Source organism: Muntiacus reevesi, chromosome X, assembly GCF_963930625.1.
Source record: "Muntiacus reevesi chromosome X, mMunRee1.1, whole genome shotgun sequence".
NCBI classification, from domain to species: Eukaryota; Metazoa; Chordata; class Mammalia; order Artiodactyla; family Cervidae; genus Muntiacus; species Muntiacus reevesi.
In genome coordinates this window covers 15,021,078-15,036,712 of record NC_089271.1, presented here as the reverse complement: position 1 = coordinate 15,036,712, position 15,635 = coordinate 15,021,078, and the positions used below count along the sequence as shown (strand labels likewise).

Sequence of the window (15,635 nt, the reverse complement as noted above, 5' to 3'; positions counted from 1 at the left end):
CAGATAAAAAGTAGAAACAACTGAAATGTCTATTAACTGACAAATGGATAAATAAAATGTGCCATACCCATACAACAATGTAATATTATTCACCCATAAAACTATTAAAGTACTGATTCATTCTATTACATGGATAAACCTTGTAGACATGATGCTAAGAGAAAGAAGCTTGTCACAAAAGATCATATATTATATGATTCCATTAATATGAAATGTCCAGAAGAGGCAAATTCATAGACACAGAAAGTAGATAGTGCTTCCCCATGGCCACGGGGAGAGAAGAGGTGGGTGGAGAATGACTGCTAATAGGTATGGGGTTTCACTGGGGGTGGTGAAAATGCCCTGTGGCTGTATGACGCTATGAATATACTAAAAAGCCATTGAATTGCACAAATTTAAAGGGTCAATTCTATAGAATGTGGACTATATCTCAATAAAGCTTTCATTTTAAAAAAAGAAATTGTCCAGACTACCAAACTGAACCCTTGACTGGCTATGTACTGCAGACCCAAAAGTCTGGGCGTGCGGCAGGAATCCCATAATTCTACTATATTTTAAAAAGTAACAAGTAGTTCTTCCAGTTCAAGATGGCAGAATAGAAGGACACGAACTCATCTGCTCCTGAAAGAACATAAAAATCCCAACTAGCTGTTGAACAACCATCAAGAGGAGGACACTGGAACACACCAAAAAAAGATACCCCACGTCCAAAGACAAAGAAGCAGCCACAATGAGACAGTAGGAGAGGTGCAAACTGATAAAATCAAACCCCATACCTGCCATGTGGGTGACCCACAAACTGAAGAATAATACCAAAAAAGTTCTCCCACTGTTGTGAAGGTCCTGAGCCTCACATCAGGCTTCCCAGCCTGGGAATCCAGCAAAGGGACTGGGAATCCCCAGGGAATCTCACTTTGAAGGCCAGCAGGATCTGATTACAGGATTTTCACAGGACTGGGGAAGACAAAGACTCCACTCTTGGAGGGCACAAACAAAATCATGTACACACCAAGACCCAGGGAAAAGGAGCAGTGACCCCACAGGAGACTAAACCAGAGGTGTGGGTCGGCAGCGGCTTGCTTCGGGAACGGGTGGTACTGGCAGTGGCAGTCTGGTAAGGTAGCCCTTGGCTTAAGTCCTCTTAGAAGCCGTCATTAACCCTACAATAGCAGCCACATACCCCAGGGCTGGGTCACCTCAGGCCAAACAACTAACAGGGAGTGCAACCCGACCCATCCACAGATAATTGTATTAAAGTCTTTTGGAGCACTGGCCCTGCCCACCAGAGCAAGACCCAGTTTTTCTCAGTCCCTCTCATTAGGAAGCTTATACAAGCCTCTTAGCCTCATCCACCAGAGGACAGATAGAAGCAAGAAGAACCACAGTGGCTGAAACAAAAACCCCAAAGCAAAAAATAATCAGAATGAAGAAGAAGGTTATGTCCCAGATGAAGGAACAAGATAAAACCTCAGAAAAACAACTAAATGAAGTGGAGATAGGCATGCATGTGTGCTAAGTTGCTTAAGTCATGTCCAACTCTTTGCAACGCTATGGACTGTAGCCTGCCAGGCTCCTCTGTCCGTGGAATTCTCCAGGCAAGAATACTGGAGTTGGCAGTCATTAGTTTCTCCAAGAGATCTTCCTAACCCTGATTGAACCTGGGTCTCCTGCATTGCAGGGGGATTCTTTACCATCTGAGCCACCAAGGAAGCTCTAAAGATAGGCAACCTTCCAGAAAAAGAATTCAGAATAATGATAGTGAAGATGATCCAGGATCTTGGGGAAAGAATGGAGAAGATGCAAGAAATGTTTACCAAAGACCTGTAAGAACTAAAGAACAAACAAAGATGAACAGTACACTAAAAGGAATCAATAGCAGAATAACTAAGGCTAAAGAATGGATAGGTGAGCTGGAGGACAGAATGGTGGAAATTACTAGCACAGAACAGAATATACAGAAGAATGAAAAGAAATGAAGTCAGCCTAAGAGACTTCTGGAACAACATTAAATACATGAACATTCGCATTATACAGGTCCCAGAGGAAAACAGAAAGAGAGAGAAAGGAACCAAGAAAATATCTGAAGAATAGCTGAAAACTTCCCTAACATGGAAAAGGAAATAATCAACCAAGTCCAGGAAGCACAGAGAGTCCCAGGCAGGATAAATCCACGGAGGAACACATCGAGACACATAGTAATCAAAATGATGAAAATTAAAAACAAAGAAAAATATTAAAAGCAACAAAAGAAATACAACAAATATTAATAACATATAAGGGAACTCCCATAAGGTTATCAGCTGATTGCTCAACAGAAATTCTACAAGCCAGAAGGCAATAGCATGATATACTTAAAGAGATGAAAGGGAAGAACCTACAACCAAGAATACACTACCCAGCAAGACTCTCCTTCAGGTTTGATGGAAAAACTAAAAGCTTTCCAGACAAGCGAAAGGTAAGAGAATTCAGCACCACCAAACCAGCTTTACAACAAATGCTAAATGAACTTCTTTAGGAAGGACACACAAGAGAAGGAAAAGATCTTTACAAAATAAACCCAAAACAATTAAGAAAATGGTAATAGAATCATGCATATCAATAATTACCCTAAATGTAAACAGATTAAATGCACAAACCAAAAGACATAGACTGGCTGGGCAGATGAAAACAGGTGCATGTATGCATTTCCACTTACCACATCAATCTACTTAACTCCCCAAATTGTATATAATTATTTTATATAGTTAGGTTAATTGTGTTTCCATTACAGCTTGCAATTATAATTATCTTTTTTAATCTGGTTATTGATTGTGAAAATGGATAAACATCTTTTACTATAGTGATTATGTAAATTTTATTTGCTTAATACCATCGTATCATGAATGGTCAACAGAAAATAATAGAATTCTGTATCACTAAAACTACCATTTAATAGAAAAACTTGTAATCACTTTTTAAAATTCAGATGCATATCAGAATTAACTTGGAATTTTTTGAAAAATACAAATGCCAGATATTGCTTTTTTTCTCCAAAGCTCCAGATGTGTTTCCAATGAGCAGCCATGTTTAAAAACAACTGGACTATATGATGATCTGTTACTTTTATCTAGCTTGTTTCATTTTTTTCTATTTCATACTCAGTGTTTCCACTTCATTTAGTTTGCTTTCCAATTTCTCCATCTCTTTTTGTTGCTGTTGATGTTCTTTCTCAAGCCTTTATCAAGTGTGGTAGAAAAGCTTTTGAATATATACAGACTGTATAATATATATATATTTTAGAAATTTTATGAATTTTTGTCTAGCTAAAAAGTTTATGACATTTTGATTTACTATGAATGGAATGCTAGATTTCTAATTTATATTCATTCAAAAGTTTGACATAGTTTCAGGTATTCTGGCATCTAGTATTACTGCTAAACGTCTAGAAAATTTATCTCAGTGATTTAAAAAACATTGAATGAGCCTTGAAACTTCTAATACAATTCCGAGGATATAAAGAAATACTGTTGTTAAAAAAAAAAACAGGAAATTAACACGTGATACAGTATTATTAAGTAAAGTTTGAATTCACAAAATCTTATGCTAGTGTCCATTATTTGTTTTCACACCTTATTCAAGACTCCACATTGTATTTAACTGCTTTGAGCAGGTTCAGCTGCATGCAACAAACTCTGGTGAATTCTCTTTTCATTTTTATTCTTTATAAATGTTTTCTAATTTTCCTTAATATGGCTTCTTAGATACACCCATCAGAAACATCTATCTTCTTGGATATATTCAAAAATGGACATTTAATTTCCAAACACATGGGATTTTTTAAAGTATCTTTGATATTAACTTCTCATTTTGACATTAATTTCTCATTTAAATGCTTTCTTCTCTATAATAACTCTCTATGTTTTTGTAATCTTTTAACTTTCCTGAGGCTTTCTATGGTTAAGTCAAAGATTTCTCTTGGTAAATGTCAAACTGTACTTGAAAATATGTGGGTTATCTTCATGTATCTTTTAACATTGATTTCTAGCTTAATTTCAAGTGATAAGAGAACAGATTCCACATGAATTCAATACTTTTAGACCATGAAATTTTTGCACCTTGTTTCATGTCCCTAGACATGCTCCAGTGTCTCCCAGTTTATAGTCTAAGGGAACTTGAATTTGTATCCTGTTGTGTGAAAACTATATAAATCTTAATTATGTTGAATTGGTTCATAGTGCTTTTCAGGTCTACTATAGCGTCAATGACTCAATGGACTTGAGTTTGAGCACACTCCAGGAGATAGTGAAGGACGGGGAAGCCTGGCATGCACCCATGGGGTCACAAAGAATCAGTCGGACATGGCTTAATGACTGAACAACATATCCTTCTACTTGTCTGTATGTTCATTCTATTAATTGTTGAGAGTTTGATATTAAACTTCAACTAAAAATCTTATCTACTTAAAAAATAATTATAATATATGAAAATGAAAGTGTTAGTCACTCAGTCATGTCCAACTCTTTGTGATCCCATGGGTTATAGCCCGCCAGGCTCCTCTGTCCATGGGATTCTCCAGGAAATAATACTGGAGTGGGTTGCCATTCCCTTCTCCACAGGATCTTCCTGACCCAGAAATCGAACCCAGGTCTCCTGCATTGTACGTAATTCTTTACCATCTGAGTCACCAGGGAAGCCCACGATTACAATATATACTGGAAGTATATGTAACCTTGGGGCTTCCCTGATAGCTCAGTTGGTAAAGAATCCACCTGCAATGCAGGAGACCCCAGTTCGATTCCTGGGTCAGGAAGATCCGCTGGAGAAGGGATAGGCTACCCACTCCAGTATTCTTGGGCTTCCCTTGTGGCTCAGCTGGTAAACAATCCGTCTGCAATACAGGAGATCTGGGTTCGATCCCTGGGTTGGGAAGATCCCCTGGAGAAGGGAAATGCTACCCACTTCAGTATTCTGGCTTGGAGAATTCCGTGGACTGTATAGTCCATGGTAATTTCTTAACAATGGAATGAACTTTTATTATCAGTATGTCTAGAGCAGAGAGAGGACATTAGCTACCCATGGGCAGATACCAACCTTGGTTTTTGATGGCCAAGGTAACGGTTTTAACATGTGGCTATCAATGTCCTCAGCCACACAGGATGTGATGGAAAGAGCTATCTACCAACACCTGCTCTCCTCTCTTAAAGTGTGCAGCATGGCACTGAGAAGTTATGGCCCTGCCAGGGACTTCATTTTGCACTGCCTGGCAGCTAACACTATCCAAGGGACTAAGTTTTCCACTTAGATTTGTGTGGACATGATGAAGGCTCCTGGTTTGAAGCTCTAAAAGGATAGCTACATCTCCCCCCAACAATTTCTGCTGCTCCTGTCAGTGGAGATTCAATGGCTGAAACAGTGCTATATGTGGCAATGAAGCAGCTGGCTGTCACTATGGAAACCTTAGGCTGCAAACCCAAGACTTTGGAGGAGGTAGGGCAGTATCAAGAGTGAGAGGAGGGGCCTTTTCACCCCTCACAGTCACAAAAGAAACTCTTTCATGAGGGGGGTAAAAACCTTATGAAAACAATTGTTTCCGTGAGGAAAAGGAAGTTAAAAGTCTAAAAAGTATTACCTTTACTGTGCTGATTTTTCTTATAGGACTTTCATTAATATTATGTTATATGGCAGAAAGTGAAGAGGAACTAAAGAGCCTCTTGATGAAGGTGAAACAAGAGAGTGAAAAAAGTAGCTTAAAATCCAACATTCAAGAAACTAAGATCATGGCATCTGGTCCCATCACTTCATGCAAATAGATGGGGAAACAGTGGAAATAGGGAGAGACTTTATTTTCTTGGTCTCCAAAATCACTGCAGATGGTGACTGCAGCCAAGAAATTAAAAGACACTTGCTCCTTAGAAGAAAAGCCACGACCAACCTAGACAGCACTTTTAAAAAGCAGAGACATTACTTTGCTGACAAAAGTTGGTATAGTCAAAGCTATGGTTTTTCCAGTAGTCATGTACGGATGTGAGAGTTGGACCATAAAGAAGGTTGAGTACCAAAGAATTGATGCTTTTGAACTGTGGTGTTGGAGAAGACTCTTGAGAGTCCCTTGGAATACAAGGAAATCCAACCAGTCAATCCTAGAGGAGATCAGTCCTGAATGTTCATCGGAAGGACTGATGCTGAGGCTGACGCTCCAATACTTTGGGCATCTGATGTGAAGAACCGACTCATTAGAAATGACCCTGATGCTGGGAAAGATTGAAGGCAAGAGAAGGGGACAACAGAGCATGATATGGTTGAATGGCATCACTGACTCAATGGACATGAGTTTGAGCAAGCTCTTGGAGATGGTAAAGGACAGGGAAGTCTGGCATTCTGCAGTCCATGGGGTTGCAGAGTCAGACACAACTGAGTGACTGAACAACAACATATGTTTCATGGCTCTAAGTATAGAGCTATAAAATCTAAACCTCACTGAGGAAGTCCAGGGTTTGACTGCCTCTAGATTTTGTACACTTGCATCACCACTTCCTTAGATCTTCTTGTACATTTTTTTTTTCTAACAGAGCAGCTGCATGGGACAGCAAAAGGATGGATTCACAGCCTGGAACAGCTGTGACAAAGGTGAGTACCCTTTTCCACACAGTGACCCTATTATGTCAACTTCTTCCTATGAAAACACATGTTTTAGGTATAATGCCAACACCTATCTATCTGGAGCTCTATGATAGTCCAGAATCCTATAAATCACATGCTCACATCCTCTTCATAGACACCAAATTAAAGCCAACTGTCACCTGCTGCCAGAGTTGAGCTCATTCATTTCTATAAACTCACAACCTAAATCAGTCCTTCATTATTCTTCTCTATATCATGTTACCTATCATCATAAATTTGAAGGCATTAATACCACCCACTTCCAAGTTATTCCTTCCCAAGAATCCTCTGACTACTATCTGAATCCTAAACCGAGTCTGCAGATTCTCCTCCCCTTGGTCTCTACAGGCTCTTATCCTATTTGCTTCACCCTCTGTATAAACATCATCACTTCGATACAACAACCATCTCACCTTTTCCTTCATTTACTGCTCTCATTCTTGCTTCTTTGCATCTTCTCTCCATCCTCTTTCTTCTCTGCACTGTCACTACACTCTAGGCTACTCTGACTCAGCAACTTATCCTCATCCACTGTGTTTTTCACAGTCCTGTGATCCTCAGTTTTAAAAACACTGGCTTCATTTTATCTGTCCCTTTCAACTCAAGTTTACATCTTATTTCACTGCACACTCAGTTCAGTTCATTCACTCAGTCGTGTCCAACTCTTTGCGACCCCATGGACTGCAGCACGCCAGGACTCCCTGTCCATTGCCAACTCCCGGAGTTTACTCAAACTCATGTCCATTGAGTCAGTGATGCCATCCAGCCATCTCATCCTCTGTCATCCCCTTCTCCTCCCACCTTCAATCTTTCCCAGCATCAGCGTCTTTTCAAATGAGTCAGCTCTTCACATCAGGTACCCAAAATATCGGAGCATCAGCCTCAGCATCAGTCCTTCCAATGAATATCCAGGACTGATTTCCTTTAGGATGGTCTGGTTGGATCTCCTTGCAGTCCAAGGGACTCTCAAGAGTCTTCTCCAACACCACAGTTCAAAAGCACCAATTCTTCAGCGCTCAGCTTTCTTTATAGTCCAACTCTCACATCCATACATGATTAGTGGAAAAACCATAGCCTTGACTAGATGGACCTTTGTTGGCAAAGTAATGTCTCTGCTTTTTAATATGCTTTCTAGGCTGGTCATAACTTTTCTTCCAATGAGCAAGCGTCTTTTAATTTCTTGGCTGCAGTCACCATCTGCAGTGATTTTGGAGACCAAGAAAATAAAGTCTGTCACTGTTTCCCCATATGTTTGCCATGAAGTGATGGGACTGGATGCCATGATCTTAGTTTTCTGAATGTTGAGCTTTAAGTCAACTTTTTCACTCTCCTCTTTCACTTTCATCAAGAGGCTCTTTAGTTTTTCTTCACTTTGTGCCATAAGGGTGGTGTCACCTGTGTATCTGAGTTTATTGATATTTCTCCTGGCAATCTTGATTCCAGCTTGTGCTTCATCTAGCCCAGCGTTTCTCATGATGTACTCTGCATATAAGTTAAATAAGCAGGATGCCAATATACAGCCTTGACGTACTCCTTTCCCTATTTAGAACCAGTCTGTTGTTCCATGTTCAGTTCTAACTGTTGCTTCCTGATCTACAAACAGATCTCTCAAGAGGTACACTATCTTTCCTTATTTTCTTTACTTTTTCTTATTCTTCTATTGTTATAAATTTAGCATGGCCTAGGTAGAGTCTGTCTTAAGTGATAAAGTTAGCCAAAAGATGTGGTACTGGGGACTGGGAGGACATGGACCCCATGAAGGAGCAAATCAGCTTAGCTTCCCCAGGGTCATCTTCACACTCCCAAGTGTCTGAGATAAGACAGACCCAGAATCTCGTAGGAAAAATGAAGAGGAGACAAGTGGTCACTGTGATTAGGTACAGAGCAGGAACACCAGAAGCTAAGTGTGCCTCCACACAGCAATTCACAAAAGAATAAATATTGATGTCTGATAATGATATGAAAAGATGTTTAGCTTCACTAGGAATCAAGGAAATGCAGACATTTGCCCATTAAATAGGTGACAATTAAAAAGATGAACATTAGCCAGTGCTAGTAAGGGTGTGAGGACACACTCTCAGACAGTGTTACAGGTGGGATAAGTTGATAGGTACAAGTTTCTGACAGCACGATTTGGCAATGTGTATTTACACTTCAAAGGTATATGGCCTTTGAGTCAGCATCTCCAACTTCAGCCAAAGAAAACAAGTATACAAGGAAACAAAGATATAGCTACCAAGCCATTATTAACCTCTGCCTTGTTTATGACAAGAGGGTAGAGAGAGGATAGGGGGAGCCTAGGAAAAAGAGGCCCACACCTTTGAAGGGGTGAAGGGAGGAGAGAAGCTAAAAGGGGAGGGGAGGAGAGGGGAGCAGGAGTAAACACTGAGGGAAAAGGGAGAGGATCACAAAGGACCCCATGAGAAAGGAGTGAGGAGAGTACACACGAGGGGGATGTGAGGAAGAGATAAGGAGGAGGCAGGGGGTAGGGGCAGACGGGGAGAGAGAAACCCCCATGGGGTGCAATCCACTGCCACCACCATACATCCACATCACACAGGCACAAAGAAACAAAAGTTGAAAGAGGGTTGATGAGGAAGCTCAGGATACATGACAGCAAACACTGTGTGACCAAGCATAGCTAGTGACACATAAAGACAAATGCAGCAGAGGGTGACTATAAGAGAACCACGGTTCTCACTAAGGGTGCTATGGTAACTGGTTTAGACTCTATCCTGTGTTTTCCTAAACTGTCAGAAATTTTAATAAGTAATTTCTAGCAACAGGGAATACACTAAAATTCCACAGAGTTGAGACAGACCTTTGTTCTTTCCTGTGAGAATTAACACACATGCAAACAAATTAAGTAGGTGCAATGGTGTCCCCTGCTTGTCATACTACAGAAATGCTCTGTTCCTCATGTGATCAATTTAAACTGTCCATTAAAATTTCATTTGTGTAAATCTGTACTAGAAAGATAATGGAATTAATTTACAAATACAGATGTCACCCATCTAACTATTCTTTGGCATTTATCAAACCAAAATGCTTTTCCCTTGAAGTTGTATTAACATCAGAGATGTAAAGAGAAGCTGTGTAAATTCTCAGGAACAGGCATCTGATGTAGGTGCAGGGCAAGCACAACAGGGGAGCAAGGCAGTGAGCCCAGAGAAGCTGTTAATGAACAGGTGACTGCCACAGGCCACCGAGGCTTGGTCCTTCTGCGAGCCATCCCAGGCACTGTGGAGAATGAGTCACACAACTGTCCCACCGGGGGCAGGGAGTCAGGGACCTTCCTCAGACCCTCCCTCCCCATTGGCCTTCGGGAGGAGCGAGAGTCTAGGGCCTAAACATGGCACTACTTTCTCATCAACATCCCATTGATTCTCTGGACGGTTGGCCCTGTTTCTCAGATTAGGAATCTGAGATACAGAAAAGGTTAAGCTACTTGCTAAAAATCAAATAGTTGGTAAGTAGCTGGGCTGGACTCCAAATTCAGTGTTCTCTCTCCCACTCTAGGGTGCCACGTCATAAAGGCCATGGCCCGTCCATTCTCCAGCACAGTCTTTTCCTCATGGGGAAAGACATAGCCTGAGGGAGGGGGCAATTTCCAGCCTCTCTCCTCTCAAGGAAAATGTATGGAGATAGCTTCCCAGATTGTTTTAATAATCCTGCATCCATAGAAAAATCTTCTAGGTCTTCATCCACCAGAGCCATGTGAAATTTTTATAGCATCATCATCTGTGCCTACTCCCACCCCAAATACCAGTTACTATGAAATTATGCCAGAATTCAGATCAAAGTATGGGGGGAAATTCAAGACAAATTTTTATCTGATGAACTCATGGCAAAGAATCAAATTTCATAGAGAGTTCCAGATTCTAGTATATTAAAACACAATCTGTAGCTTTTCTGTGAGGAGAGTAGTTTATTAGAACAAATAAAACATGCTGAGCTCTGTCGGGACACAAGGATCATGCTAATGTGTGAGCCAAGGAGAGTCTTTTCTTGCTTTAGTCAAATGGATAACCACCTGCAAATCACTAGCATCTGAGGTTGATTAAAAATGCACATAGATATAAAAAAAAGTTTCAGGAAATTATTGCATTTATAGCTTGCCTGCAGTAGTCAACGGAAAGGCCCTTGTGGCTCCCCAAATAACACTCTGGATAGCCCTGTATGCTAGCACCTTCGCTCCCTTGAAGGTACGGCTCCCACTGGCACTTCCACCGTCTCCCCAGGAGGATAGCCCCTTTTCACAGGGTGCCAGGGGAGTGGACATGACCCCAGTCCCCCTGCCCCAGCTGTACAGCAGCTGACTTGAGCAAGTCCCATCCCCAAAAGCTCCAGAGCAGCCCACCTGAAGGAGCCCTTGCCTTAGACACCTACACCAAACATCTAACCATCGGTCACTTAGAAAGCAGAGCCCCCCTTAGTATTAACACTTGGAGGACACAGGATCTTCATCAAAAGGATAAAATGCAGAAAATTCTGGTCAGGCAATAATCACCAAGACCTTTCATAGAACAGCATAAGCATCTGAGGAAACAACAGATGGCAATCCTGGACACAAATTACCATGATGCAAAGAACAAGACCCTGGCCAAACATTCAGTGGGCTGTCTGGGGATGAAGCATTTTAATCCTCTGGGTACAGAATTCTGTAATTCCTGGTCCATTGTGAATGTAGGCAAGGCTCCAGACACACAGTATCTATGTGCCTAGAAGGGCCTTCCTACCTAAGGACATCCCAGCCACGTGAAGGCCAGTTGGGCCTGGTCTGCTCATTCTCTGGACCCATAGAGACCTCTGTGGCGACACCCATCCACTGACTCCAACAGGAAAGGGAAGGGCTGGCGTGCAGAAGGGCACTTCACCTGGCACATTGGGCTGGAAGACTTTATTCAGATCCAAGGAGGAGGCTCTGGAATGGGTTTTCTGTGGCCGCGGTGGCGGGGTGGGAGGGTCCTCGCCCCTTTTCATGGCCTCTTCTATGGAGGTGCTAGAGTAAGATCTGCAGCAAAATAAGGGAAGGTCAGAAGGGAAACAGCAAAGCTTCACTCTCTGAAGTTGGGCTGAAATGGAAAATACCCACAAAAGTCTAAGTGACTGCTAAGGCCTGTGAAGCTCCCAGAGAGGCCATGTCCCTGCTGCCCCCTCAATGCCACACCAGCTGCAACAAGCACCCAACCCCCACCCGAGTCACAACCTTTTTTAACCTCTTTGCTCTTATTACACCTTAGACCTAAACTTACCCAAGAGGAAACACTTTCTGTAAAATCAAATCCATTTTGATTGGAATTGTTAATAACAATAACATGTCAATGCATCTGGTTAGGTACATCCATATTTTAATAGAAGGGCTTCACGGTATTAACTGACCACAGAACCTGACTCCTGTTTACATGTAAATGTGATAACAGGCACATATGGAACTGGGACAGATAAGTTGAGAAGAAGAATCAGGTGTTCAATGGAATATGTCACAAATGAAATTCAGGAAAGGAAAACACACATCAATCAGATTGAGAGGCCTTGGGTGTCTTATCATGAGAAACACAGGTTTGGGGAAAATTTCAAAGCAAAAGCATCCTCTTAACCTTCTCTCTTGCTCCATCTGTAACAAGGCAGGAGCTAACTAGGCAATTTCTGAGATTATAATTCCAATTAATGGCATTTAATGAAAAAGAAATTTGGTAAGTTAGCAACTTACATACATTTCTTTCAAACTCCAATCTCAGTTTCTAAATTCCATTTTTAAAATGCTTGACACTGTCTATGAGCCAGGGAAGAAACCTCTGGACAGGAGCAGGTAAACTATTTATTAGAGTCCTGCTTATTTTCTAAATTAATTCAACTAAGTACATTAGTCTATTGCTGAGGACTATGTCGGTGAGTTCCCAATATGGTTTTCTAAGAAGTGCATATATACATCTTATGTCTGTTCAATTCTGAGCTAACTTCACGACAAAGAAGAAAATGACCTTTGAGTCAGATGTGTCCTAGAGACAAATTAGCCTCAGGAAATTGCCTTGATATTTAGCTATTACAGTAGCACTCAGGAAATTAGAATCTATCCATTACTTTTAAGCAACTTCAGTTCTTGGTAAAGCTAGCTTTGACATAGCAAGTTCTTATTTTCCTGAATAACTTCCTCAAAGCTTCTATGCAGTCCAGAGTTTTACTCATCATGCAAGGTTGCAATCTTTAATAAAGCCATCATAATGACATGTGATATGCTCTTGCAGTGATCCTTGTAACACAACTTGCAAGACACGCAAGGCAAAGGCAGGCAAGAACTAACAGGAAGCATGCTCTGATCCTTTCAACCAGAATAAAAGAGAACCCACAGAAAAGGGCAACAAAGTTTTCAAATGGGAATTCCTGATTAAAAAAGGAAATTAGGGACCCTAGTTAGAAAGAACTTTCAATGCCAGATATAGCTCTAGTGACATTTTTCACTCAAGAAAGACAAAATAATGTGGTATGTATAAATTGTGTGCAGGTATATATACACACATATACATATACTTGAGCACACAATCTCATATTACATATCTTATTTCATTTTACTTCCATATATAACCTGTGTATTTATATTTTTATACAGAGAGGTAAATGAATATTCAATAAGTGATACTATAAAACTCTGAATGCAGCCAATTAAAATATGAATGTGCAGGGACTCAACAAAATAATGAATGTAGCAGTATTAGAAGGGTGATTTCCCTTCCCCTTACATTTCTAAAAAGTTTTGTTATTCTAAAAAGGAGGGTTCAAATAATTTGATTCTCATGGTCTCAGTAAAGACCCCACTGGGTGTAGTGAAAATAACAACATCCAAATTAAACCAAGAGGACCTGAAAGAATCATATATAAAATTTAGGCAAAATATTAATAATAGAATGTGTGATTGAGATTTTGTCATTTCACTTGCTTTGAGAGACACAGAGGAAGCTAGCAGAATAAAAAAAAACTATGAGGGTCAATTTCTGCCATTCAGAGGAGTATTTGTCTACTATGAAGGCAGACAAATGTTACTACTCCTACATCCTAGAGCCAGTACAGAATAATTTGTAAAAGATCCCTTCATCCTTTAAAAACAGGATGAGTAGATGTGGTGGCCATAGAGAGAAACAGGGACTATACCCTTTTTTTCTACCAAAAATTACTGTACCTGTTGTTTTAACAAATATGAACATACGTTCACATTTGTTAAATATATCTATTACTTGTACATATTTGCTTTAACAAATATGAACATAGGTATCTGTACCTTCTATAAACAAGGAAGCAAAACTCTAACTTGGAAAATCCAGATATAAAAGATAAACTAAGGTGTAATTCTTTGACTTACAAGGAGACCAGAATTCCTTAAATGGCAGTATTTCAAGCATACAAAATACGATCATATTTAAATTCACCTTCTCAGGAACACATCTAGTAGCCAAAGGAGGGGAAAAAGTCATTGAGAGCCAAAGCAAAACTTGGAAAACACACAAGCAGCATCCCATCTCCCACTGCAGTCTACTGGTGAACAATAATCTCAACACCATGTCCCCTCCTTGAGGTTCTAGGAGTTCTATCAGCACCTCTGTATTCCTCTTCACTCCTCCTATCTACTGTCTGATGACTCTCCCTTTGCTTCTAACCTCTCCTGACTCAGTGAATATGAAGCTGAGAAGAGACTCTAACAGGATGAAACAATCCACAAACACTGCTTACCTGCAGTTTTGAGCTCACTGAAATCGCCAGAGCATTTTCATTCCCTACTCTAGATTTTATACTCAGACTTCTTATTTTTTGGTGTTCACCTTGTCATGACAGGACATTTCAGTGTTAGTTACCTTTTAGCCATATTTCCCTCTTTCCAAAGGTACTTTCCCACTATTCGTTATCATCCTGCAGCAACTGGGCCATGTCACATGGCCCCCTTCTTCATGTCAGCTTGCCAAAGAGCTGCAGCCCCTCTTCCAGCACCAGTAAACACAGAAACTAAGAGCCTCCCCAGCAGCACTGCGGGCTCCAGTCAGGCTCCTAGAGACAGTGAACTCACCTACAGCCTAAGTGTCAAACTGAAGGGAAGAGGGGATCGCGGGTTAGGTTTTTGTTGGGAGATTTACTTCTAGTCAAGGAGAGGGCACAAAGGGCATTAAAGCAGAAAGTTAAACAAACACTACCTGGATCTTGGTCTTGCTTTGAGACTGTTGGAATCCTTAGGAGTGGCTGAAACAAAGATTATTTGCTGTTTGCTTGGGTTTCATGTCTGCAGTTAAACAGGTTTATAAGCAGCACCTGGGCTAGTACAGAACATATCAACAGTAAACGTGAGGTACAAATATCCCTGTGGAAAACCTGACCACTTCCACATGTTTGTGATTCCATAACTTTATTTCTAAAGCTAAAGGCACAATTCACAGGAAAGAAAAAGCAACATATTTTTCCTTTCATCAGAGCGCTAGCCACAAAGCCACTTTTAAATCGAAGCTGGCTAATGAAGAAATTCCAGTCTAAAAAGACAACTCCCTCAAGAGGTTATCTATTTATACAATGATGGGTTCAGACTTGAGGGTTTCTTGGTCTATCATGATAGTCAAGTATTAAATAATAACAGATTTTGAACCAGTCTTCCCTTAAGGCTAGGAAGAAATCTATCAGGCTACATATTTTTAAGGTTTTCTTAAAATACACCACCAGGACAGCATGACCACAAGAAATCAAAGCTCCCACAATTAAGCTGAAATGAACTATGCAGTTTTTCCCATAAGAAAATATTTTTGTGTTTCAAATTATACAGAGAGTATTATGGAATATATTTTGTCAACCAGACAACTTTTCCTTCCCCAATTTAAATCATAAACTAGCTTGTTCACTACCAACACACATGAAGCCTACTTTCCCATCGTAAGTTGTTGGGAATAATGAGAAAGAAAATGTTTCATTGCATGATGTAATCCTCTTTTACATTACTCCAAAGATAAAAGCCTTCCTTGGTG

General features: G+C 40.5%; 1 protein-coding gene across 2 annotated transcripts in view; it reads right to left on the bottom strand.

The window, feature by feature from the left end:
* Window positions 1–15,635, bottom strand: part of REPS2 (RALBP1 associated Eps domain containing 2) — a 254,183-nt gene that overhangs the window by 88,264 nt on the left and 150,284 nt on the right. For both annotated transcript variants that reach the window (XM_065916435.1, XM_065916436.1), the window contains exons 12-13: window positions 14,820–14,865; window positions 11,517–11,653 (exon numbers count right to left, since the gene is read on the bottom strand). In XM_065916435.1, the coding sequence (XP_065772507.1) occupies window positions 11,517–11,653; window positions 14,820–14,865 (183 nt within the window). The remainder of the gene's footprint in view (window positions 1–11,516; window positions 11,654–14,819; window positions 14,866–15,635) is intronic.